Source organism: Larimichthys crocea, chromosome XXII (assembly GCF_000972845.2).
Source record: "Larimichthys crocea isolate SSNF chromosome XXII, L_crocea_2.0, whole genome shotgun sequence".
Classification (NCBI taxonomy): Eukaryota; Metazoa; Chordata; class Actinopteri; family Sciaenidae; genus Larimichthys; species Larimichthys crocea.
The window spans coordinates 14,734,405-14,760,096 of NC_040032.1; the positions used below are offsets into that span (position 1 = coordinate 14,734,405).

The 25,692-nt window shown below is 43.6% G+C and overlaps 1 protein-coding gene across 3 annotated transcripts in view; it reads left to right on the forward strand.

Annotated features, from left to right (window-relative positions):
- Positions 1-25,692, forward strand: part of lhfpl7 (LHFPL tetraspan subfamily member 7) — a 96,083-nt gene that overhangs the window by 12,189 nt on the left and 58,202 nt on the right. Inside the window, exons 2-3 of one of the 3 annotated variants that reach the window (XM_027273883.1) lie at positions 15,275-15,413; positions 18,844-19,112. In XM_027273883.1, the coding sequence (XP_027129684.1) occupies positions 15,275-15,413; positions 18,844-19,097 (393 nt within the window). In that variant the 3' untranslated portion in view covers positions 19,098-19,112. Of the gene's footprint in view, positions 1-15,274; positions 15,414-18,338; positions 18,630-18,843; positions 19,113-25,692 lie in introns of those variants that run through there. The other 2 variants (XM_027273884.1, XM_019259528.2) reach the window with 2 other exon arrangements.

The window sequence follows — 25,692 nt, forward strand, 5'->3', positions numbered from 1 at the left end:
GGACTAAACTCTGATACTCTACCTTTTATGTTCTGGCTTTGTTACTTCATGTAACCAGCTGGTCCGAACCCTAACTCCTCCCAGGGTGCCGCTTTGTGGTTTCCCCATCACTCCAATTTGCATGTCTGTCATTCATCTTCTTTTTTGTCAAAGAGTTTAATGTAGAAACGCAGATTTTTAAGGTTTTAAAGAAACTTTTACGTGTAGAGGGAGTCAACAAAAAACAACAATTATTTTTAGCTGGTGAATCCGCCTTGCCGCAAGCGTTCCAGTTGTAGCTGGCCTGGTTCCAGTTTGTCCAGAGCTGCTGCAGGCAGCTGCCTCCCTGCCAGCCACTTCCTGCCACCTGCTGCAACACCTGGAGACCAAAGGGACTTCACTCCAGGCTCCGGGGTGATGGATCAACCCAAATTATTGTTGATCAATGAGCAAAGGTGCACTATGATCCGTCACTATGAACTCTGCTAACTGTGTTCACGCTGACAGCAGCCGCTGTAATTTCCAGTTATACGTGAGTCAGTGATGACAGCTCATAACTTAGAACATCCTCAATCAGTCCTGGTGTATTGTTTACTTGTAAATATCTGCAACAAACTCAGCCAGGGAATAATTAAGTTTTTACTTAGTGTGTTGCTATTGTGATTTTTTTTTTTACAGATTCGGCTTTTGCAGCGCTGCCAATTTCCCCTGATGACTCATTAAAGTTCGGTTTATACTCCTCGGCTTTTACTAATTGAAACTGTGCAACCAAGTAACAATCATACGGTGGTCAGAAGGACTGTTAAACATGTGTGTATGCCATGGGCTGCTCGTCCGTGATGTTTAGAGGTTCAATGTTCAGCCTAAATGTTTCCGCAAAAACAAAAAGCGAAAATGAGACCAAAGATTGCTCCAGGAGAAATTACCTGAGCTTTTGCACACCCTTATGTTCCTCATGTTCTCGGTTTTCAGATTTATTTTAGTCTATGAATTGAAAGTTGTATGATATAAAACACCTCGGGTACATGCCAACGTGCCAAAAAAAAGCTTCAGTGAGGGCCCCGGTCTGAAAAAACCTCTGGAGAAACACATAAAAACACAGTTCTAGGTTCACCATCACCAGAAGAAGAAATGCATGCGGGATCATCCCAGAGGAGAGAATCATCTTTATGAAACCCTCAGGTAGAGCAGCGCAGACATGACTCTATGTAAGAGTCTGTTATGGAAGGTTTCAGGGTGCAGAGAGAGATGGGAAAAAAAAAAAAAAAAAAAAGCTGCTATTTGTCACACACAGCGGTCCATTGCTCCACATCAGAAAAGAAGAGTGAAATCAAGAGCTGAAGAGACTTTAAGAGTGACTAAATTCCCTCCTCACTCGACTCGCCGATGATGATGATGGAGGCTCATACAATGGCTTCCCGTTTTATGGATTAATCAAGAACTGTGTGACAAGTGATCAAGTGTCCATCTGGCAGTGCTGAGCACCACCTGCCCGAACACACACACACACACACACACACACACACATGCACGAAACACATTGCAGCACTTCATGGCTGATTCCCACTGTTTTTCCTGCAGTGCAGAGATCAGAGTAGCAGGCTTTGCTATCACATAGCTGCACCTCCCCTTGACCGAAGCCAAGAGTCTGCACATGCAGGCTCCTCTTCATCATTAAAACCCCTTCTGCCTCCAAACTACAGCATCCAATCACATCTTACACACCCTGAGGGAGGAGGAGGAGGGGGGTGCTTCAAACACACAAGCTTTTTCTCCTGCTTCTTTTTTATCTCTCTGCTGCTCTCGATTAAATCATACCCGATGCCCTAAAAACAAGGTTGGGGGGGAAAAGATGGAGGAGGTTGACGCGAGCAGGATCTAACCAGAAACTTCTCAATCTCTCTCTCTCTCCTCTCTCCATCGTTCCCTCGTTCATAATAGTCACAAAGGCGATCAGATCAGATAGGAGGATCAATAGCTGTTTCGAGATCCCTCACAGCCTGCTTTAATGATGACACCCCGAGCCCGTCCAGGGTTTTTATTCAAAATCTTATAATAGGCTGGCTGCTGCTGCTGTGGTCTGGTGGTGGTGGTGGTGGTGCTGGTGGTGGTGGTGGGGTTGATGGGTAGTCAAAGGAGAGCAACCCCCGCAAAGTTTCCCCTTTCTCTTCTCTCTCAAAGATGCTGTAATTGATTATAGCGCAACTGATACTTTTGTGTGTCTCCTTCCCCTCCTGAGTCTCTTCAAAAAGACACCAGTTGTGGATTTGTCTTGTTTTGTGTCTCTGTCTTTGAAACAGACGCTAATAAAATTTTAAAAAAGAATAAATCAAAGAGAACGGAGGCGATAGCTAGTAATCAGCACGTTTGATCATTAGTATAATGTATGTTTGGCATCCCAACAAACAGCCGTAATTGGTGCACAAAGAGGCTCAATCCAACAAAATGATGGTTGATCTTTTACATCAAAAACCACAGTACTGCAGGGGGAGAGAGAGAGAGAGAGAGAGCGGGAGGGAGGGAGCTGAGGAGAGATGATAGGATGGGGGTGTGAGAGAAATATAGAGAAGATGTGAAGGAGAGGGAGGGAGAGGAGGGAGGGGAGGAGCACCTCGCCTTTTCAAAGCGGAAAAAAAAAAAAAAATACTGTACTCTTCTCTCACTGGCATAATAACACCACAGCCCACATACATAAGGCTCCATCTGTAAACGTCTCATCCAACTAGTAGCTGTTTATCCACGCTGAGGCTCACTTTGTCCTGTTTGTTGCTAAATAAAATGACTCGAAAAGCAACAACCGCCCACTCAAACTGAGGTGAAAAGTAAAATATCATACTTGGAGACTATAACTTAAGTGTTAAAAGAATGCGCGTTTGAAAAGAACTGCGACTTTCTGTCAAAGTAGTCCTGTTCTTTGAAAGCTCAGTTATTCACCCACAGACTGAATTTTAAAACAAAAAGTAATCTGAATAAAAAACTTTTAAGCCCAAACCTGCAATCGTGCAGTGTTGTTAACAATTAGCTGGATTGTGACCAAGGTGAACGTCCGTATATGAACTCGTTTCAGCTGGGCATGACAGGAGGATAGTCGATGAGGGTTTTCCTGAGGCACAGGGAGAAATCACAGTAGCAGTCAGAGTAGTGACGTTCTCAGAGAAGACCGCTGACCGTAGCGATGTTTCAACTAGGCAGACTTAACGATCTGACAGAGTCTGGAAGGTTGAACCGGGGGTTGATTGGTTGTGGTAATCAGACTCACAAACCCAGACAAGACAGATAGAAACACAAGGGAGGGGAACACTAAGGAGGCAGACAGCTGAAAATGAGTCATATACGGGTTCACCTTGGTCACAATCCAGTTAACTGTTAACAAGCATGCACGATTGCAGGTTTGGGCTTAAAAGGATTTATTCAGATTTTTAACATTTTTTTTTTGAAAAATTCAGACTCTGTGGGTGAATAACTGAGCTTTTCAAAGAACAGGACTACTTTGACAGAAAGTCGCAGTTCTTTTCAAACGCTGCATTCATTCTACTTTGACAGAAAGTCGCAGTTCTTTTCAAACGCTGCATTCATTTTAACACCAAGTATGATATTTTACTTTTCACCTCAGTTTGAGTGGGCGGGTTGTTGCTTTTCGAGTCATTTTATTTAGCAACAAACAGGACAAAGTGAGCCTCAGCGTGGATAAACAGCTACTAGTTGGATGAGACGTCTTACAGATGGAGCCTTACTGTATGTGGGCTGTGGTGTTATTATGCCAACGTGAGAGAAGGAGTACAGTATTTCTTTTTTTTTTCCCGCTTTGAAAAGGCGAGGTGCTCCTCCCTCCCTCTTCCCTCCTCCCTCCCTCTCCGTTCACATCTTCTCTACATTTCTCTCACACTCCCCCATCCTATCATCTCTCCTCAGCTCCCTCCCTCCCGCTCTCTCTCTCTCCCTCCCTCCTGCAGTACTGTGGTTTTTGATGTAAAAAGATCAACCATCATTTTTTGGATTGAGCCTCTTTGTGCACCAATTACGGCTGTTTGTTGGGATGCCAGACATACATTTATACTAATGATCAAACGTGCTGATTACTAGCTATCGCCTCCGTTTCTCTTTTGATTTATTCATTTTTTTAAATTTTTTTTTATTAGCGTCTGCTTTCAAAGACAGAGACACAGAACAAGACAAATTCCACCACTGGTGTCTTTTTGAAGAGACTCAGGAGGGGGAAGGAGACACACAAAAGTATCAGTTGCGCTATAATTCAATTACAGCATCTTTTGAGAGAGAAGAGAAAGGGGAAACTTTGCCTGGGGTTGCTCTCCTTTGACTACCCATCAACCCCCACCATCACCACCCCCACCACCAGCACCAGCACCACCAGCAGCAGCAGCAGCACCAGCAGCCTATTATAAGAGTTGAATAAAAACCCCTGGACCGGCTCTGAGGGTGTCATCATTAAAGCAGGCTGTGAGGGATCTCGAAACAGCTATTTGATCCTCCTATCTGATCTGATCGGCCTTTGTGATCTATTATGAACGAGGGAACGATGGAGAGAGGAGAGAGAGAGAGAGATTGAGAAGTTTCTGGTTAGATCCTGCTCGCACATGAACCTCCTCCATCTTTTCCCCCCCAACCTTGTTTTCAGGGCATCGGGTATGATTTAATCGAGAGCAGCAGAGAGATAAAAAAGAAGCAGGAGAACAAGCTTGTGTTGTTTCGAAGCACCCCCCCTCCTCCTCCCTCCCTCCAGGGTGTGTAATGATTGTGATTGGATGCTGTGGTTTGGAGGCAGGAGGAGGTTTAATGATGAAGATAGGAGCCTGCATGTGCAGACTCTTGGCTTCGGTCAAGGGGAGGTGCAGCTATGTGATAGCAAAGCCTGCTACTCTGATCTCTGCACTGCAGGAAAAACAGTGGGAATCAGCCATGAAGTGCTGCAACGTGTTTCTTGCATGTGTGTGTGTGTGTGTGTGTGTTTGGGCAGGTGGTGCTCAGCACCGCCAGATGGACACTTGATCACTTGTCACACAGTTCTTGATTAATCCATAAAACGGGAAGCCATTGTATGAGCTCTCATCATCATCATCGGCGAGTCGAGTCGAGGAGGGAATTTAGTCACCTCTTAAAGTCTCTTCAGCTCTTGATTTTCACTCTTCTTTTTCTTGATGTGGATCAATGGGACCGCTGTGTGTGACTAAAATAGCAGCTTTTTTTTTTTTTTTTTTCTCCTCCATCTCTCTCTGCACCCTGAAAACCTTCCATAACAGACTCTTACATATGAGTCATTGTCTGCGCTGCTCTACCTGAGGGTTTCATAAAGATGATTCTCTCCTCTGGGATGATCCCGGCATGCATTTCTTCTTCTGGTGATGTGAAACTAGAACTGTGTTTTTATGTGTTTCTCCAGAGGTTTTTTCAGACCGGGGCCCTCACTGAAGCTTTTTTTTGGCACGTTGTACCCGAGGTGGTTTATATTCATACAACTTTCAATTCATAGACTAAAATAAATCTGAAAACCGAGAACATGATTGAACATAATGGTGTGCAAAAAGCTCAGGTAATTTCTCTCTGGAGCAATCTTTGGTCTCATTTTCGCTTTTTGTTTTTGCGGAAACATTTAGGCTGAACATTTGAACCTCTAAACATCACTGAGGAGCAGCCCATGGCATACAGCATGTTTCAACATGTCCTTCTGACCACTGTATGATTGTTATTGGTTGCACAGTTCAATTAGTTAAAAGCCGAGGAGGTATAAACCAAACTTTAATGAGTCATCAGGGGAAATTGCAGCGCTGCAAAAGCCGAATCTGTTAAAAAAAGCAACATGTAGAAGTAAAAACTTAATTTATTCCCTGGCTGCTAAGAGTTTTGTTGCAGATGTTTACAAGTAAACAATACACGCAGGACTGATTGAGGATGTTTCTAAGTTATGAGCTGTCATCACTCAGACTCAGCGTATAACTGGAAATATTACAGCGGCTGCTGTCAGCGTGAACACAGTTAGCAGTAGTTCATAGTGACGGATCATAGTGCACCTTTGCCTCATTGATCAACAATAATTTGGGTTGATCCATCACCCCGGAGCCTGGAAGTGAAGTCCCTTTGGTCTCCAGGTGTTGCAGCAGGTGGCAGGCAGTGGCCTGGCAGGGAGGCAGCTGCCTGCAGCAGCTCTGGACAAACTGGAACCAGGCCAGCTACAACTGGAACACTTGCAGGATTCACCAGCTAAAAATAATTGTTGTTTTTGTTGACTCCCTCTACACGTATAAGTTTCTTTAAAACCTTAAAAATCTGCGTTTTCTACATTTAAACACTTTGAAGCAACAGAAGATGAATCACAGACATGCAAATGTGGAGTGATGGGGAAACCACAAAGCGGCACCCTGGGAGGAGTTAGGGGTTCGGACCAGCTGGGTACATGAAGTAAACAAAGCCAGAACATAACAGGTAGAGTATCAGAGTTTAGTCTATGAATCCACCTGGAAAGTCTCAGTTTCAGAGACATTTCAGGCTGACTGCGTTCTCGTTGCAGCGTTGTCTGAATACGGCCTTACTCAAGGGCATCTCAGCAGTGCCCAGGAGGTGAACTGGCACCTCTCCAGCTACCAGTCTGCACTCTGTGGTCCATGCTGAACCTTCGACCTCAAGCTACCGCCACTCCAACACCACTTAAAATAGGAATATGGACCCTGTGAGCAGAGTATGATCTTAAATAATAAATATCTTAGAGATTGACTTTGACACAGAGTCTTCTACGAGACCAGGGTTGCTGAGAACAACTTTTATAAGGATGAGAAGAGAGGGTCGATCCTCTTACTATGGATGATGTCATGTCTCCTGAGTGACTCACTACAGATGACCAGTCTGTCAAATTAACTATATTAATCAATGAACAGGAGCGTGAGGCACAAATTAAATGAAGTAGATAGACAGATTTCCCCTTCACCTTTTGAGAACTGATTAATGTTTTGCTTTATATATTTTTAGTGTTTTTTTATGTCTCATATAAAGTGCTCTATAAATGCAATTTATTATTATTTCATTTTAAATATTTGAGACATTTTATTAACTGTATCACAGCATGTCTGCATTTTTGTTTTTGATGAACAATCTCGTCAGACGTCTGAACATATTTCAAGTTCATCAGCTCTGCAAGTTGCATTTCTAGAGTCACGGTGATGGAGGGTTGTGCAAAATCATCATTAACTTGCTGCCATCTAATATATGCTTTAAATAAAAAAATCATAATCGTTGCATTTTTCTGCATCACTGACACAACGAGGTGCATTACCATCAGCAGCTGACGGACTGTGCGTGGGGCTTGGTGATGCAGGAGTCCTGTGGATTATCTAACTACCCTCATCGCTAAAATGGTTTATGATTTACTTTTAGATCATGGGCCTCATTGTAAAAAAAAAAAAACATTTCCTGACTGCTTGTTTTTATCTTAACTTAAGTTTCCAAGATAGGAAACATCTGATTTTCTTCTTGGCAATGGGCCCTTTAGGTCCTTGGCAGTGTAAAGTCCGAAGGCAGTTGCCTGGTTGGTAATGCAGTCTTGGCTTTGAGTCTAAATGAGAGAGGCATTTCATTCATAGAAAGCTCTCTGTTTCAAACACACAAAAACACTATGTTTGGTCGGTAAATATAGTCCGCTAGACCAAAGTTGGAGTAAGAAAAGAAATGACAGGTTTGCGGCCATGGCCTTGCTCCAGCCTCTAGTGACTCTGAACTAACTTCCTTTCCTGAACTGTGATCCAAATCAAACATCCCTGCACGCCACATTCAGCACATGCCTCGCAAAGTGTAGTATAACGGTGTGTTGCCCCGTCTCTGATGTGTTTCAGGGGTGTTTCCTGCATGGGCTCGTATGTAGCGTTTCTCACCAGTTCATTCATCTGTCACTGTATGTGTGTGTTTGTGTGTGTGAAAGCGACACTGTGACGCTTGGAGAGATCCGTTTAACACGATACTGAAGACTCAACACCACATTAAAGCATTGCTTTGCAGCGGGTGGCATCCTGTGTGGGTGCCTGGGAGAAAACACTGGCTGTCTGATGACATGGAGGAGCCTCCTGGTGTTTACTGTGTTTCTTGGCTCTTACTGGGCAAAAGATCAGAGATGGTGACACTGATACTGTAACGGAACGGTGTTACCAAACATTATAAATGTCACTATTCAACAAGCATCAGCGTTATAGCCACATAAAGTCCCACATTAATGCAGAAAGTTGACTTTTTCACATGTTAGTTAAGGAAAATGTGCCGAAATGCAAAAATGTGTCCCTTAGAGCGTAAGCCTTAAATTATTTAAGCATAACTTTTTTTAATTATTCATTTTAATGTCGTTACTTTGATAAAAATTCTTAACCTCCCACTGCACAGTGACATTAAAGCTGGCACTTGACCTCATGTACCTTGCCTTTTTATATCATTTATGAAAGCCCCGGTTGGATTTTTCCCATCTGACTCAAAGTTTTCTAAAGTTGCAGCAGAGCTACTGTAAGAAGAGTCTAGAAAACATAAAGTTCAGGTTGCAAACAAACAGTCGCAAAGAAGCGGAAGAAGCAGCTGCTAACATCTGAGAGGCCTGTCGCAGTCAGAGCTGCAGTGTAAACATTGTGGAATTATTTATATAATTAGCAGTTCTCTGTGCACAGGAGACGAGGGACCGCTGGGTTTGTTTACTTGTCATGTCTTCTTTATGAAGCCGTGTGAGAAAACCCTGAAATCTATCTGTCTGATGCCATAATGTGTAAAATTGATGAAATGGCGGAGGACACAGCAGCGGGATTTTTCTAGTCAAAATATTGAGACCACGCAGCTGCGAGAGAAGAGATGTGTTACCTCTGGTGTTGGCCGGCGTGTGACGTTGTGAAGAGAGTGAAAGTATGTGTGAGGAGTGTCTTTTTTGGAAACCACTGCGAGGACACACTGTGTCTTTTTCTACTTGGGGAAAAAACACCTTTCAGAGAGTCGAATCTCTTCTCTCTCTGTTCCTGAAGAGCAAACTACAGATCTCAAAGAGAAGTATGTCTATATAATATTCTTGACAAGTGATCATCAACAGCAAGAATAAATAGTAATGAGTTTCTTATGAGCTCATAACAGTTAGTAACCTACACTGAACATCTTTCCTTGACTCTCTTTACAAACACCTGAAGGCTGCAGGTATCTGTTCAATCTGCCGTCTTTAACTGGAGTGATGTTGTGCGCTGTCAATCAAGCAGCAACCTCTGTGGCTGTGAAGTGAAGCCAATGTAGAAGTGCCAATAACTGCAGTTCCTCAAACGTCCACTTGAGGCTGGCTACAGAACGACTCAGTCTCCATAAAGTCTCCATGTTAAAATATCCAACTTCACAGCAGAAATAAACATGTTCACAGCCTGTTCAAATTATATCAAGGCTTAAAATTGTGCTGCATTAAGAGTGCGGCTGCTTTATTTGACAGGTAGGTGCCGTTACAGGTGGCTCGTTTGAGCACCCAGGCTTCAGTCAGCCTCCCTCAGGTCCATCGACGATCCACCTTTTTGTCCATTTTTTAGATTAGCCGTGAGACCTGTGTGTTTCTTCTACCTAATTATTCCTCAGGTGTGTTAAGGGGTGGCCGAATTAAGAACAGTTCATCAACATTAAAAATTAGTTAAAACTTTTCTCTGCTAATAACACCCCGAGGACACTGGGTAACCGTGGCAACGTCTGTGCTTGTCATGATTTTAATGAGCTCCACAGTTTTAATTACAATACAGGTAGATGTGTGGCTGAGATGAGCAACATTATGTGATAAGAGACAGTTTGGGTTAAAGTTTATAGCGGGATCTGCGGATCATTTATTTGTGGTTTATGTCGAATGTGAAGATTAACGAGGCAGCTATTCTGCTCCCAAACTGTCAGCGACAAACAGTCAAATTTAAGACAATTAAACTAACTCAATGAATGAAGAAATAATAAAAATACAACATGGGTTAGCACTGTCGCCTCACATCAAGACGGTTCCTGGTTCGAACCTCGGCTCGGCTCCAGAAAGACGAACTTACAAAGAGTTATGTATCTTCAGAAATACTTTAAGATCTCCATGACAACAATACGTTTCAAACTGCAGCTGATTTCAGCAGTTTGGGCCTTTTTTATTTTGAACTGTTGACTTGTCCAGGCTCGACCCTGCATGGAAACATTGTAGTGTGATGATCAGTGTGGGCTTTTATAATATTGTGTCACAATCTTTATATCCTTCATACTAACTTGAGTAATAAGAGTTCCCCTCTGAACGCACATGTGTTTGTATGCTCACATTAAAAAACATCCCTCCGCGTGAGTGTGTGCTCGCTCGAGAGGGAGCGTGGAGCGCTTCCATGTCCTCCTAAGTGCTCCTGAATGTCACATCCTATCTGCAGCCTGTCCCCGAGGCACAAATGGACACTCCATCCACTTGTCAGGTGATTAATCTCTGCTCCCCTCTCTCTCCCTCATCTTCTCTCGATCTCGTATTCACTCTGTACACACAGCTTCGTCAGCCATTCAGAGGACCGTCACACACACACACACACACACACACACACACACACACACACACACACACACACACACACACACACACTTAACCGTACTACACTCCCTCTCATGCTCTCCTCCCTGTGAAGATCAATGAGGAAGATGGATGTATTATTCAGCACATTAATTTAGAGGAGGGGTGTGTTTTTTCGTATTAGTGCTCTGGCAGGATTATTAGGGTTGCTCTGAAAGATGATGAAGTTACATGACAAGCGAAGAGAGAGAGAGAGAAAAAGTACAGGGGAGGGGAAACAGTTTGCAGAAAGTGTCCTGGACTGGCTCCTTGTGTGAGGTGGAGGGAGCAGCAACACCTCCAGCTGCTTCGGAGATGTTCTGGGAGGACGTGGAACGGTGCTAATGGGCTTCTCAAGGCAGAACATGTCAGAGCTGATGCTTCAGTGCGACCGCCGGGCTCTCACGCTGCCGAATGCTGATTCGTGATGGGAGAGCCGGGGCCAGCTCAGAGGAGGAGGATGAGACAGCAGGTTGGGTGCGGATGAAATACCTGTACGCATTAACACACAGAGAGAAAGAGCCGATATGGCAAGCTCGTCACGTCTGCTTTTCAGCTGATCTGCAGCGCTCTCGCTTTACCTCTCGTCCCCCCCATAAAGAAGAGGCATTGGATTGTAAAGTGGCGAGGTTATTTCTGTCAAGGGCCGACGCCGAGCATTAACTGTCTCCTTCAGTTCTGGAGAGCAGAAATTCTCCATTTTCCACAGACCGGTCCTGCTCTGAAACATTTAGCCATTCAGTTCAGGCTTTGGAAAGGCAAAGTGCGATTAATGAGACATGCCTTGCCATCTCCATCTTGTAACTCCCAATTGAGGAGACAATGAAATTTCATTGGCCCGTACAGTGTAATCCCAGACTTCCTTAATGTAATTGGAAATCAAAGAGTCCCCTTTAGGCTGTCCTTTTATTACTCAAAGCAGCTGGATGGAGGTTTTCCGTATCGGTGTGGTTATTGGTCTCCAACGGGCTCAGGATGTGGACCATTTATTGTGGGAAACCAATAAAGTTTCTTTACGATGGAGCCAGGTAGTCTTACATGTGTATCGGCGCGTATAGCTCTTGGTTTTATCAGCAATGTAACGCGTGTATGGATATATTAACAGATGCTCCAGTGCGGTTACTAGCATTGGGGGATTAAATGGGTTCTCGTGGGGGTCGAGTCCTTCAGGTATCGCCTGTATTAATGGCCGTGATGTAAAAGTTGTGCCGTCTTGCCTCGGCAGAACATAAGTCACAATATCCTGAGACGATTGCCTTCCAAATCAAATTTGCCTGAAGAACAAAGCCTGTCTCGTTCTATCTTCTGCAAATAAGAAACTTTTATTTCATCCCCTCTCCGCGGTTTCCCTCTTTTTCAAACCTCCCCGCTTTCCACTGCGACTCCAGCTGTTGCAGTGGCTCAACCAGTTATTAAAACATAATTACAATCTATTTAGGAAGCATCACTGAGAGGACCAGTGCTGTTAGCAGCTCATTTTCTACTAAATTAACTTGTGCTCAGAGGCAATGCGAGTACATTTTAGGGGAAAAAGGCTTCCTGAAATGTTTCTGTATTGTTAGTAAAATGCTAATGATTATGAGTTTGTTTCATGAGGACACACACACACACACAGATACAGTGTTGGGAGTTGATTAATTGGGGCACCGTTAATTGAAATGTTGTTGGTTTCTGTAAAAATAGCTGATAGCCTTTGTCAGCCTCTCGGGCTGTGTTTAAATGGCGCACAGAAAATGTCATGTGTATAAAAATCTATTAGTGCTCGCAGATAATGAAGTGGCAGAATAGAAGCAGCTGGATTTACAGCTTACATAAGAAAGATTTAGATTTAAGTTCCCTCCCAAACAGTCATGCATTTTGACTTCTCATAAAGTGTCTTTTACTGTTTAATCAGAGTGCCTTATACACCTGAACATGGCTGTCCTCCCCCTCTCAAGCTCCACTCCCCTATATGAGACATGATGTGGCTTTAATGTGTCAGAGTGAATTGAGAACAGCAGGGTGGGAGGTAGGCTGCACACCGGGAGCCCACGAGGCACGCCAAGATCAAGCAGCAGACAGAAATGAGACATTCCTCTGCATACATGAATATCATTCCAGCGAGAGAGAGAGAGGAAGAAGAACAAAGGAGACCACTGAAGTTAATGACTTCTCTGTATCTTCCAGGGTGCGGCGGCGTTCTCTCCGTCCTCTTGTAGTCGCCATGTTCAAAACAAGAAAATCAAGTAGCTGTGGCAGGAATACCAGAGAAGACGTCTCTTATTGACAACCTGTTTCCTTACATTTTGTGTCCCTGTTATGATGTATTAAAGCGGATATAATCAGTGTTGTTATATTAACAACGAATCATACCATTACTTGTATAAAAGCAAGTCGCTCATACTAATCCACCCTGACAGCTTCCGCCCTAATCAGCTCTATAGAGCCTGTAGTGTCTTTTAGCGCATTGTTTTGGTTTTCTGCCCCACAACTGTGTTATTTTGGTTCACGCTCACAGCTCTCGTGGCGTCGTTTGAGCCGCAGCAGACACCTGCTATAGAAAAAAAACACTTTATGCTTCCTGTTAAGCACCTAACCTAACACCTGTCTGACTATCTAGTTAACACAGCACAGCCTTTTAAGTTAGCAGCTAAAGCAAAGATCCTCTCGGTGAGTTCAGTCAGTGAGGACCAAAACAGAGCAAAAAGTTGAGCCAATACTGGACTTATTCATCATATAAGTGTACAGAGTGTAAATTAATACTAATTTTGCTACATGTCTTCTGGACAGCATTTTCCCTGAAATCTGCTATTGCAGGTTCGAAGGAAAAATCTAGTATCGTCAATCTCTAATATTATTTAGTTTAGACGTACAAAGGGTACTTCCAAATTTCCTGCATTTCCAAGTATGCCTTTGATTACCTTCCAGAGAGGTGGAAGAAATTGTTGCCACTGCTTCTTGTGTAAAATATGACACCCAGTATCCTTAGGCCAAACAGGTGTCATGTGTACAAAGTAGTAGTAGACAACGGTGGTAAAATGAGGTGACAGAGTGCACATAAACATGAAGAATATGGAAACTTGAAGCCCATTTTGCAGGTTTTACTGTACATGTGGCGCCCCTGAAAGCTGAACTTAGACACACCAGTGACGACGCCAACTTGGAGATGTTTAGCTGGTTTACTGTGTACCATCTAATGTCTAAACATGCTCACATTTGCTATTTGGTAAAGAGCACAAAGTGCAGCTGATGATGTGAATAAACCAAAGTATTAATCTTTCACGGGGGTTCATCCTCTGCAGACCATGAATGTCTGTACAGAAATCTCCTGGCTAATATTGTAGGCACTGTGCTGCTGGAGGACTGAGAAATGATCGCTGCGCTGAATAACGATGACTTCTGAATCATAAGATCAAATTAAACTCTTAATCTTTCTCGAAATGATTTGCAATAAAGTCAAGTCTCCCGACGGGAGTTGTTCTTATTCTGCACATGCTCTTCCTTTGCTTCGCTGCTGTGGTCAAGGTGCCCTTGTGCAAGGCACTTAGCTCCCAGCACTTCCCAAGGAGCTCATCTGCAACCCAGATGTGGATGCGTGCGAATGCACTGTTTATACACGAGGGGAAGAAGGTGACGAAGAACACACACGTTCCATAAACCTGGAAAAATAAAGGTCAAAGGAATAATCATCATCATTGCCACCAACATCACAGCACTTCAATATTTTGCTCCCCTCTCTGCCATTTCTGCCAAACACCCAGAACAAGCTAATTAAATCTTCTGTCAGGCATGGAAATCATTCCGCTTTCATCCTTCCTCCATTTACGTCAGTCACATCAGGGACATGCATAATGACACATGTTTTAGAGCTGTAATTCCCTCGTGCATGTTAGACATCTCTCTCCAATCGCCCCTGCCTGCATGCTAATCACTAACTGTTTTTCCTGATTGCGTCGGGGTGTTGTACTTGTCCAAATACTTGTTTTTAAAATGTGCCGAGGAGGATGTGTGGCAGCTTTATTGAAGCTGGAGAGTCGGTTTGAGAGGTTATGCAGATCAGACAGCACCACGACGACACACAGGTGAAGGGAAACACACTCACACACACACACACACACACACTCCCTCGAGGCTCACGTACTGTAGGGCTTTAAACCTAACTGACACTCATCCAGGAATGCACATTTCTCCAAAGAGCAGAGCAGGAGGACAGGTTAGCACATTGATCTGAGGGAAAAGCCAGTCAAAACACTGACAGGACACTGTGCAAACAACCTTACCTCCTCACAGCTGGAGAATTAAATATGCAGCCATTATAAAAGTTATGAATAAATATGCTGTCTGTGTGTGTAATAATGCTTCTGCCTCTGTTTAGCTCCTTTTAGTCGCAGCCTGTGTGTGTGTGTGTGATTAAGCAAAGATGTAATGAATAAAGACAGAGCCACGTTGTTTGGCCACGGAGTGCTGTTTTTCTAGCCGAGAGACCCATTAACCTGTTAGGAAGATTGACTATGAGATTACATAATCTGACCGGACAAAAACACACACAGACTTTTGGCTTCGAGGAGTGTTTTCAAATGCAGCGGTGACTCATAACCATTTGACGGGAAGGTAAACATGCACACGTGTGGTTTGTGGCTACGTGACAGCCAGGAAGAAAAGTTTGCTCCCTGGTGTGAACTTAATGTGAACTCTTCATGTCAGTCAGAGTTGTGCAGAGCTAGAAAAAAATTGAAATTGTTCTGTGTTTGTGTTCCTCAGACCAGTGCGGTGCTCTGTTCGGGAGGCTGTGCTCTGCTGGCCGTCAGCTCCCTGTTGGCCATCATCACCATCTTCCTGCCCAGTGGAGGATGTGAGAGGAGGATCTGCACCCTGGCTGGATACATGCAGATGGCTTCAGGTTGGTACACACACACACACACAGAGATGAAGGACACCCTTCACACAAATAATGTACATTTTTTTAATGTGCAAAGTCATTTATCTTGCATTTTCCCTGCCTCTCAAATAGAAGTCGCCCTTCACTATCCCATCTTTCACCATTAGAGCCACTCTGCAGCAAGCACTGATAGTGCTGCCTATTACCAGAACTATATATATAAAAAGGAGCTGACTTTGTTGGCCATCAGTCACAAAAACAAAAAAAAGACAAAAGAAACAACTCGAGGACAGCTGCTGCTAGGCAACCGGAGTCTGCATGCTACTTGTCGGGGTGAATCGGCAATGGAAAGGAAAGGATAGATTTATAACTCGCTGTAAAAAGACAATTATGCCTCCTTAACACAGGTCATTGGTTCAGGGCTACATGTGACTTATCAGGCCGGTGCTTTCACTCAAACAGAGGAGTCGTCTCGTAAACAGCCCATAATACAGCACGCCTCATGTCACCGCTCAGCACCGGCCTTCACACTCTTGCCTTGTGCATCAGACCATTTTAAAAGCAGTTGGTGCAAATGTTTTTCTGTTGTTACGTGAGATGTTAGGGCTCCCGTGCGCTTTAGATTGCAACATATTTTCTTATATGTGAGCCCTGCGATGAGCTGCCGACTTGTCCAGGGTGCACCCCTCGCCTCTCGTGCTGAACAGGTAACGTACAGTTGTTTTTTATAGCAGGTGTCTGCAGCAGCTAAAAACAGTGTAAGCTGCGAGAGTGATCCAAAATCATAAAGTTACAGCCTCTAACATAAGACTCTATATGCTCCACAGGGCTGGGAAGAACTGATGAGGGTGGTAAATAAGCAAATAGTTGCCTATTCACGCATCCAGCAGATACCTAGATATGCATTAATTACAGTCATGTTTTGGACCACGTGACGAATTTAAGTCCAATATTCGATCAACTTTTTGGTCCTCACTGACTGTTTGATGTACTAAGACTTAAGTACAGTCCAACCAACATATCGTAGCCTTTCACTGTCATCAGTGTCGATATGAAAGCTGTTTTTTTGTGATACAGAGAGAAATGTGTGTGGTAAAAATCCTGGTGTCAATATTTATCCAGCAGAGTGAACTGAGCAGCACAGAGTAAGAGAGAGGAAGCAGCTCTGAACAACGTCAACATGACCTGCTTCACAGTGTATATGTTTAATTATTCAACAGGGAATTTAACCTAAATATTCCTTAAGTATCCTGTAAGAAAGCATCCTCCTGAGTACCTTCATCATACATAACCCACATTTCAACTTATAAAAAATCACTGTATTGGTAAATATTCTCCACCTCTGAAATTGGTATTAAAATCCACACATCAGCCCGGGCTCGAGTCTTCCACTTCACCTCACTCTGCTGCTCAGGTCGGCTGGTACACAAACCCTTCATCTGTTTTTCTCCCCCTCTCATTTATTTAGCGTCAGCAGCAATTACGCAGCCTCTATCCTTGAGAATATTGAGTAGCTAATTTAAATCCCTGCATGTGGCATTTAACTAAGCGTAATTAGGGGCTGAATTCATTGGGCAAGTTAAATCTTTACTGACAAATCTGGAACTTTCACCGGGTACGGTTAATGGCGTGTTTAAAGCGGCGCTCATTGGTTTACAGCCAGTCATACTTCTCCAGGATCAGATCAATGTTGCTTTGGGAAGATGAGAAGAAGTCTGTGTGTGCGAAACAAGAGTGCTGAATGTGTGTGTGTGTGTGTTTGCACATCTCTGTGTGTAATCCCGCTTTGTGTGATAGAGCTGTGTGTCTCTCGTAGTGGCAGACTTCTGCTAAATGACAATGAGAAGCGAGGAGCCGGGCCTTTGTTCTGTTTCCAGGTCGACTCTTGTCTAGATAGACGGAGATTTCACAGAGAGCCCACAAAGCCCCGAGGAGGGCAGATCAGAAGAGTGTTTGTTTTCCCAGCATTGCAAGTACGTGTGTGTGTGTGTGTGTGTGTGTGTGCACGCTACCAAAGAGAGCTGATAAACTGAAACAAGAACGGTAGATTAAGAACAATGGTTTTCTTTGTGCCGTGCATATTATCAGTGTTGCTTTTGAGGGTGTGTGTTTTCAAGAAGTTTGGGAGAAATGATTTGCTGACGGGACGTTGCTTGTCAACTTTCCCTTTGCAGATAGGAGCGATGCCTGTTTTGATCCCCATGTTTTCTACAGTAGCTCTGACAGGCAAAGGAGAGTGAGCATGTGTGTGTGAACCTGTTACTCTACTTATGAAGGCTGAAAGTCATTCTGAGGAGAAAGAAAAATAGAAATCCTACAATGTGACACCAAGTTTAAAATCTGAATATGTTTAAATCAGGGTGAAGGTGATGGTTTAAGTCACTGTGAAACAGTTTCGAGAGGTTCCTGCTTCATTTGTAGTCTTTCCCAAGTGGTAACCTCAGTGGCTGGGAAGAACAAGTCAATCTCCTTTAAGACCCCTTGTGAAAATGTGCCGTGATCGGCCTCCAAAGTAGTGTGTGTGGTGGACAAGAGTGGAAGGCGACTTTATAATTAAAAGTTCAGATTGCACAGGGAAGAAGTCACCAGTCGGTTGGCCAGTTTGCATGCTGTGTTTGTTTGTAAGTCCTTGTGCATGTATCTTTCAAATTTAGCTCATACAGTCACAGATACTATCACCATTCAGCCCAAGTTAACGGTGTTGGTGATAATTCCTTCTCTAAATATGATGATTGCCACTAACTGCAGAATTAGACCAGAGGCTGAATAAACCTTTCAGTTTAGAGCTTCTGTATCACAGCTACTCAAGGTAGGAGGCCCAACCCGGGAATGTTTACGCTCTCTTAGACGGCGCAGCACATTATGACCTTACTTGTCATCATTTGTGTCATATCTTCCTCCGTAAACACACTCTCGCACAATTACCGAGGTCTGTTTTTTCTCGAGGTAAAGCTGCCCAGCTCTTTCTCAGCCCTGTGATCTCGTGGGTGAAGTCCAGAATTAGACGTGAACTTGCTAACCCACCTCCGGCGAAGCGCGGCGCTCCATCCAGCGGTTCGGCTGCTGCGCCGGTCGAGCACTGCTGCCATCAATGTTTTACATTCTGAGAGAGAGGGAGGCAGGGCATTTCTGTGTGCTAAGGCGGGGAGCTTTTTCTCCTGTCATGCATATTTCATCGGCCTCTTCTTCTTAGTGGTCAGGAGCCATTGGATTGGACGGCTCTTTGGTCTGGTGTGTGCGTGCGGAGAGAGCGAACAGACAAGGAGACATGCACATACACTTAACAGGGTTAAGAAATATACACAAGCATTACTGCACTCTGATCTAATGCACATTAAATATTATTTCAACGTCTAACTAACGTTTTAGCAGCCCAGTCTGGAGTAACAATCACTTTTTATTCTTCATTCTTGATGATCTCCACAGTTATTTTAGCTCTTTCTTTACTCAGATTCACTCCCGCTGACTGAAGCAGCTGAACGCTGCGTTGGGGTTTCGTCGTGGACCAACGCTCAGGCAGATTCTCGCAGTGCAGTTATCTGTTCAGGGCTGAAGACATGTCACACTCGGCTGAGTGTACAAGCACTCGCTGCACGTACAAGCTTAATCTCAGCTGTTTTCCTGCAGGGTTATAGCCGTATTAACATATGGAGAAAATTGGCATTACGTGCTCACATAAAAAAAATGTGTAGGAGATTTTATTAGCTGGATCGATTGTATGTTGTTTTCTCATTTTATTGATTTGACTGCAAGTGTAGTAGTATTTCAGATAAAAAACAAATAAAGGTTCTCTCTTCGGGAGTTGCTCGGGTTGAGGGCTTGAAAGGGCTTTGTTTTTCTACTCTTGAAAGAAATATGAACCAAAGATGTTTGTGTTTTTTCCCCATACCTGTACAGTTGGAGATGTTTGTGCTGTTTGTGGCTTTTCATTGTTACATGCAGAGATAAAAGGAGAGAAAAAAGCACTGAGCAAACTTAAATCTGGCTTCACTGTGAGTGCTGAATTTGACAGCACCGTACGGCGAGGAAAGAAAACCCAAATTATCCACACGAGGGATCTCGTAATTGAAGAAATATTTAATGTACTGCAGCAGATTATTGAAATCCTTCAACCTCCAGACATCACATGTCGAGTAAAGAAATCAGCAGATTTAATTTAAGAAACATCTGATGTTTCACCTCGAGTAGAGGTGAGAGATTTGCCATGTTGATGCACAAAACCTGGAATGTTATTAGACCGACGGGCAGTAGGGGCTTTGAATAAAGCCTGATGCGTTGATGTGGACTTATTATTTATACCACTAGCAGTGGAGTTTTATCTGTTACCATGCTAACATTTGCTAATTAAGAATGAACTAAGATGGTGAACATGGTAGACGTTACACCTGTTTGACATCGGCATGTTAGCGCGATCATCGTGAGCATGTTAACAGGCTGATGTCAGTATTTAGGTTAATAAGTACAACCTCACCACTGTCAGCATAGCTGTGAACTCTTTATGAGCTTTATGAGGTTAAAAGAAAGCGGCAACCTCTGTTTTGTGAAGACAAAGTGCCAAAAGCTGCAGTTCCTCAAACGTCCACTTGAGGCTGGCTACAGAACAAGTCAGTCTCCATAAGTCCCCATGTTAAAACTTCACAGCAGAAATAAACATGTTTACAGCCTGGTACAAAAAACTGTTTTGGTCTCTATAGCTAATTTCCCCGTTCATGACAACTGTGCTGAGTCTGAATGTTTTATATAACTCACCATTTAAATTATATTAAGGCTTAAAGTTGTGCATAATTAACAGCATGGCCACTTTGATTGGTGGCGTCATGCATACACTGCCCAGTCTTTATACCGTCATTGATCAAGAGGTTAAATTATTTAGTTTCACAAAGAGAATTGTCCAAAGAAAATACATAATTTTGTATCATAGAAATATGTTTAACAGATTGATTAATCAGATTTATTTTGCAGCATTAACAAAATTGAAACAAAATTCATAACAGACTTAAGTTTTACAGCTTTGCAGCTTATTTGCAGGCACAGTCAGCAGCAGTGATGACTTCTCATTATCCTGAGCTGACCCCCGTGTTGGCAACCACTGATTCAGAGCAGCATTTGATCTGTCACTGTGTGTGTGTGTGTATAGACAGGCAGGTTAAATTGCTCACAGGTACTTAAGAAAGCAGCGTCTTGTTGTACGGTAACATCAGTAACTAGATTATTCCTCTGATCTCTGCAGATCACATCACAGCATTTTGTTTCAGCCTCTGGACTGAATTCAAAATCAAACCAGGACACTTTGGCTGCTCTCCGCACTGAATGAACAACTTTTGCAGTCGCAGCAGAATGAGTGAACTCTGTGAAGGAGCGGACCATGTTTTTCCGTTGTAATTTGCAGCTAAACTCCATCCAACCCCGGCTCTACCCGACAAATATCTCCCTTTGAAGATTCCCCTTGTGCAACCCTCTGAAACTGTACCTTCTTATCTGCATCTCCATCACAGAGAGTCCTTCTGTGTTTTTTTTACCCCGACCCTTGGCTGCGTTGTGAAATGAAAGGCGAGTGTGTATCCCTCGTGCACGTACATACGTACGCACTTTAACATCCAGTTTCACTGTGCTGATGCTGAGGAAGCCAGGCCTGCTGTGTCAGCGTTCCCTTGGGCAAAGCTGCTATGCAGATGTCCTCCGAAGCATGGTGATGAAAATAGGAAGTTGCTTTGATCAAAGCACCTGCTGTGTTATTTCAGTGCTGCTGCTGCTGCTGTCGCTGCCGGAGCCCATATGGTACCTGTGCCAGCTGTCAATCACCTCTCTGATACAGATGAATACATTTTCCATATCAGGCTGGCAGACTCTATTAGCAGAATGTGTCCCTCCAACAATTAAATTACACTCTCTGAGTTTTTCTTTCATCACTGCGTGAGGAAACGAGATTGGACCATCATTCATGTCTCCATTAGTATTCTGAATCTTTTTCCCTGAGAAAGACAGAGCGAGTTTTTTTTTTTTGGAGAGCAAACATCACTGATGTTTGATTGTCTCTGCCATGTTTGAACTCCTTCCAGCTGCCTCCAAGCACAAAATGTATCAGCGCTGTCCAGTTATCCATATTTCTATGTGATGGGAGCAACTTCAGGTCAAGCGCCTTGCCAAAAGATTCCTCGCCAGCCCCGTTGTTTTTGGAGTCTTTCATTTCTTTGCTCCGCTCTCCAGGCTGCTTCCTTCTCATTTAATATGCCGTGTGTCCTGAGACACACAGGGTTGGTGGGTGAATCCGCCCTCCTTATTTTTTTCTTTTCGGACCCGTCATTCCTCCACTCTCTCCCATCCAATTTCTTCCCCTTTCGTCTGTCTAACTCCTCTCCTCTTTCCTATAAGCACGTCTTTATCACACTCCCAAAACCTCTTTTTTCACTTGTTTTCTGTCGATCACTGATGTTTCATTCTGTTTCATCAGTCATCTTCGTTCCGAGTTCGAAAAGGCTGCTCTCCTCGAAATGTATTTATCTTTTTTTTGCAGGGAGAACTTGTTCACCCCCCGAATCTCACAGATCTACCGAAGAAATCGCAGACAGAAAAGTCAATTTAGCGTCTACACACACACACACACACACAGCCACAAGCACACTGCTTTGTGTGTTTTCATCTGTGTGTGGACAGACTGTGACCCAGTTTAGATGCAGTTTGATGCTGACACTTCACCTGCGACGAGAGTGCGCTGACAATATGCATTAATCATAGATGTGCGTCTTGTCACTCAGTGTTTGCGCGTGTCACAGTTTGTATAATCAGAGCTGCATTTTGCTCCTGTTGTTGACAGTAATGTGATTGGTCACATCTCACCATCGTTCCCCCCCCTCTCCACACACACACACACACACACACACACACACACACACATACACGCTGCGATCTTGAACATTTTCTTTGGGGTTTGCGCTGTAGTCGAACAAATCTCATTAATTAAACAGGGCAGGAGCAGATTTACACAGAAATCATTAATATTTACTGGAGAAACATCACACAGCCACTTCATCTGCACTCGACTTGCCAAAGCATTTACAAACATGCGTCCATGTTTGATTCATTCATTTAGTACGCTGCTTTATTAAAGCATTTCTCATCATTCTAAATGTACCCAAATGGATAAACTAGGGCTAATGTGTACTTATGAATCAAAGCCTGCCGTGTGTGTGTGTGTGTTTGTGTATTTGCGTATGCTAAACTCACTCATTGGTCAAATCTGATCTCTACTGTAATTATGGGCACGGCGGCACTCGCTCGCTCACTGATACATTACCCACAAAAACCACAGTAATTGGTCCGCCGGTCAATTAGAGCTGGACTGTAATTAAGACTGAACTCTCATCCTGTTCAATTCATCTGTTTTATTTTGATTTACTCGAGAGTTCTCCTGTTGTGGACTTTGTGTTGGCCATCAACATTAACAGTTTAATGTTGCCTTTCGAAGGCTTTGATATTTCCTCCTCGCCGCATGTGAAGAAGCGAGAATACCAGCGTGTTTAAGAAATTTTCCCTCCGATATCAATGTTCTTTACAATATTAATTAACCTTTCCTATCTTCTATACATGCTGGAAACCCTTTGATCATCTATGCACACACACACACACTGAAATCATGTGCTTACACCTTCTTTAGTTGTATGACAGAAGCGAGCAACAAATGACATGTTGACGGAGGAGAGGCGGATTGAAAGCAGAGGTGAGGAAATACGCTGCGCTTCTTACACTTGTTCGGGTGGACCGACTCACTCCTTTCACTTTTGTCAGATGAAGAAGAACCGTCGCATGTTCAGCTGTTTTTTATTTTATTTTTTATATTTTCTATTCCTTTCCTGTCTTTTTTCTTTTCTTCCTCCTCCGTCATCCTGCCATGAACACACACCCACATCCACACACCACACAAACACACTGAAAGAACTAGTGGCTAATGCATATTGCATGAGCCCTCCACCTCTGAAGGCCTCTTTGCTTTTTTCATTTTGCAACTCAGAGCAGAGATGATGAGGTGGAAGCCCGATCCTGCACTTAAGGGGCTGTTTCCTTTACTCTACTGCTGCACAAACCAGAAGCTGCTGTTTGTGGGGAACTTAAAAATGTTGTGTGCTGCAACTAAAAACATCAATATGTAATTCAGTAATGTCTTTGTGTAACGATCGCAAACTGTTGAGACCCTGAAAATTAAGAAAATCCATCGCATATTGATGTGCTGGTGTTTCTCTGTAATAAGACCACATTTCCTATATTGCTTTCTTTTAATCTCCTCTTCCTTGAAGTTACTCAGCATGTCTTCTCCTCTGCTTCAAAGAAGATGTTGCACATGTTTTCCAACAGCAAGCATGTGCTTTTTTTTTTTTGATGAATTTAAAAAATATCTGAAGTTAACTTGGACCCAACAAACTGGACACGCAAGTCAACGTTTTTTCAAAGCAAGTGTAAAGATTTGAGCAACTCTGACAAGGGCCAACTTGTGATGGCTAGACTGGGTCAGAACATCTCCAAAATTGCAAAACTCTTGTGGGATGTTCACAGTCGGCAATATCAGTACCTATCAAAAATGGTCCAAGGAAGGAATAGTGAATTGAACATGGGAGCCAAAGGCTAACCCGTGCGATCCAAAAGAGCTCAAATTGCTGAAAGGGTTAATGCTGGTTCTGACAGAAATGTGTCTCACAGTGCATTGCAGTTTGTTGCATATAGGACTGCATTGCCACAGACCAGTCAGGGTGCCCATGCTGACCCCTGTCCACTGCCAAAAGCACCAACAATGATGTAACATCAGAACAGGACTAAAAAAAACAATAAAAGAAGGGTGACTGGTCTGATGACGGGCTACATCGCTTACTTGGGGAACAAATAGATGTACCATGGGAAGAAGGCAAGCCGGCAGAGGCAGTGTGATGCTTTGGGAAATGTTCTCTTGGGAAACCATTACTTTGACACATACCAAAGCATTGTTGTAGACTCCCTTTCATGGATTGAAACAGTATTCCTTGATGGCAGTGGCCTCTTTTAGCAGGACCCCAAGTGAAGAAGGGTTCAGAAATGGTTTGAGGGACACAACAACGAGTTTAAGGTGTTGACTTGCGCTCCAAATTCCCCAGATCACAATCCAATCGAGCTTCTGTGGGACGTGCTGGACAAACAAGTCTGATCCGTGGAGGCCTCCACTTTAGACTTAAAGAAGCTGCTGCTAACATCTCGGTGCCAGATACCACAGCACACCTTAAGATGTCAAGCGGAGTCCATGCCTCCAGGGTTTGTTGTCAAAAGATGGGACTTACACCATATTGAGCAAGTGGTCATAATGTTATGGCTAATCAGTGTGGTCTGGCTGTGATGGGAAGCTGTTAGCAGTGTGCCACGTGAACACCTGTCTCTGCGGTGAACAACTGCAGGTGTGTGCTCTGGATGTTTGACTAGTTTTTACTCAATCTAAGTAGATCTAGATAGTGCTCACAGACCGACCACGCCAATACAACTCTTATGTGTGTGTGTACATGTGTGTCTCCCAGGAATTCCCACTAGTGTGTGTTTGATGTGAACAACAGCCAAGATGACTCATTGTTGTGGCTGTTGGATTGCAGCTGCTTTATTCCTCCACACTGGGCCCTCAGCCGTAAACACACACACACACACTTGGATGAGCGTTTGTAGGTGTGGATGTGTGTGTGTGTGTGTGTGTGCATGTTTACTCGTGCTTTCCTTTCAGTTTCATTTCTCTTATGTCGTTTTATCCTCTTCCCTCTCATGCAGTGATTGATCCTCTGCTCAGAGGCTTCTCTTGAGTGCACAGTGATGAGTGAGAGCTTGTGCTGCCGTTGTCTTGTTTTTGTTTGTGCCATCTGTGTTGTTGGGAATTAGTTTTTGTAGGCAATATGAAGGGTTGAGACCGCCGTACCTGTCACACACACACCATGATTAATTAGGCAATGCGGCTCAATTGCTATTGCTTTGCTTGTGTTTATGACTTTCTCATTTGCATGAGGAAAATAAATGTGTTAGCTTTGCCACAGTAAGTGAATTAAAAATGCCGCAACGGAGGATTATGTGTTGGTCTGTACATGTGTGTACGCTGACCGACCTATTGTGAATCCTTGTACATGTAGAAGCGAGTTAGATGAGATTGGAAAGAGCGAGGCTGGCTCTGTTTTGAGGTGACAAAGTCCAACATCCAGAGGCTCAAAACCTAATTAATTAACATGTTATTTATCATTTAGTTGTTTCCCAATTTACAGAGTTCTAAGTCAGCTGTTGTGGCTTTGTAGGTATCCTTCAGGCGTGA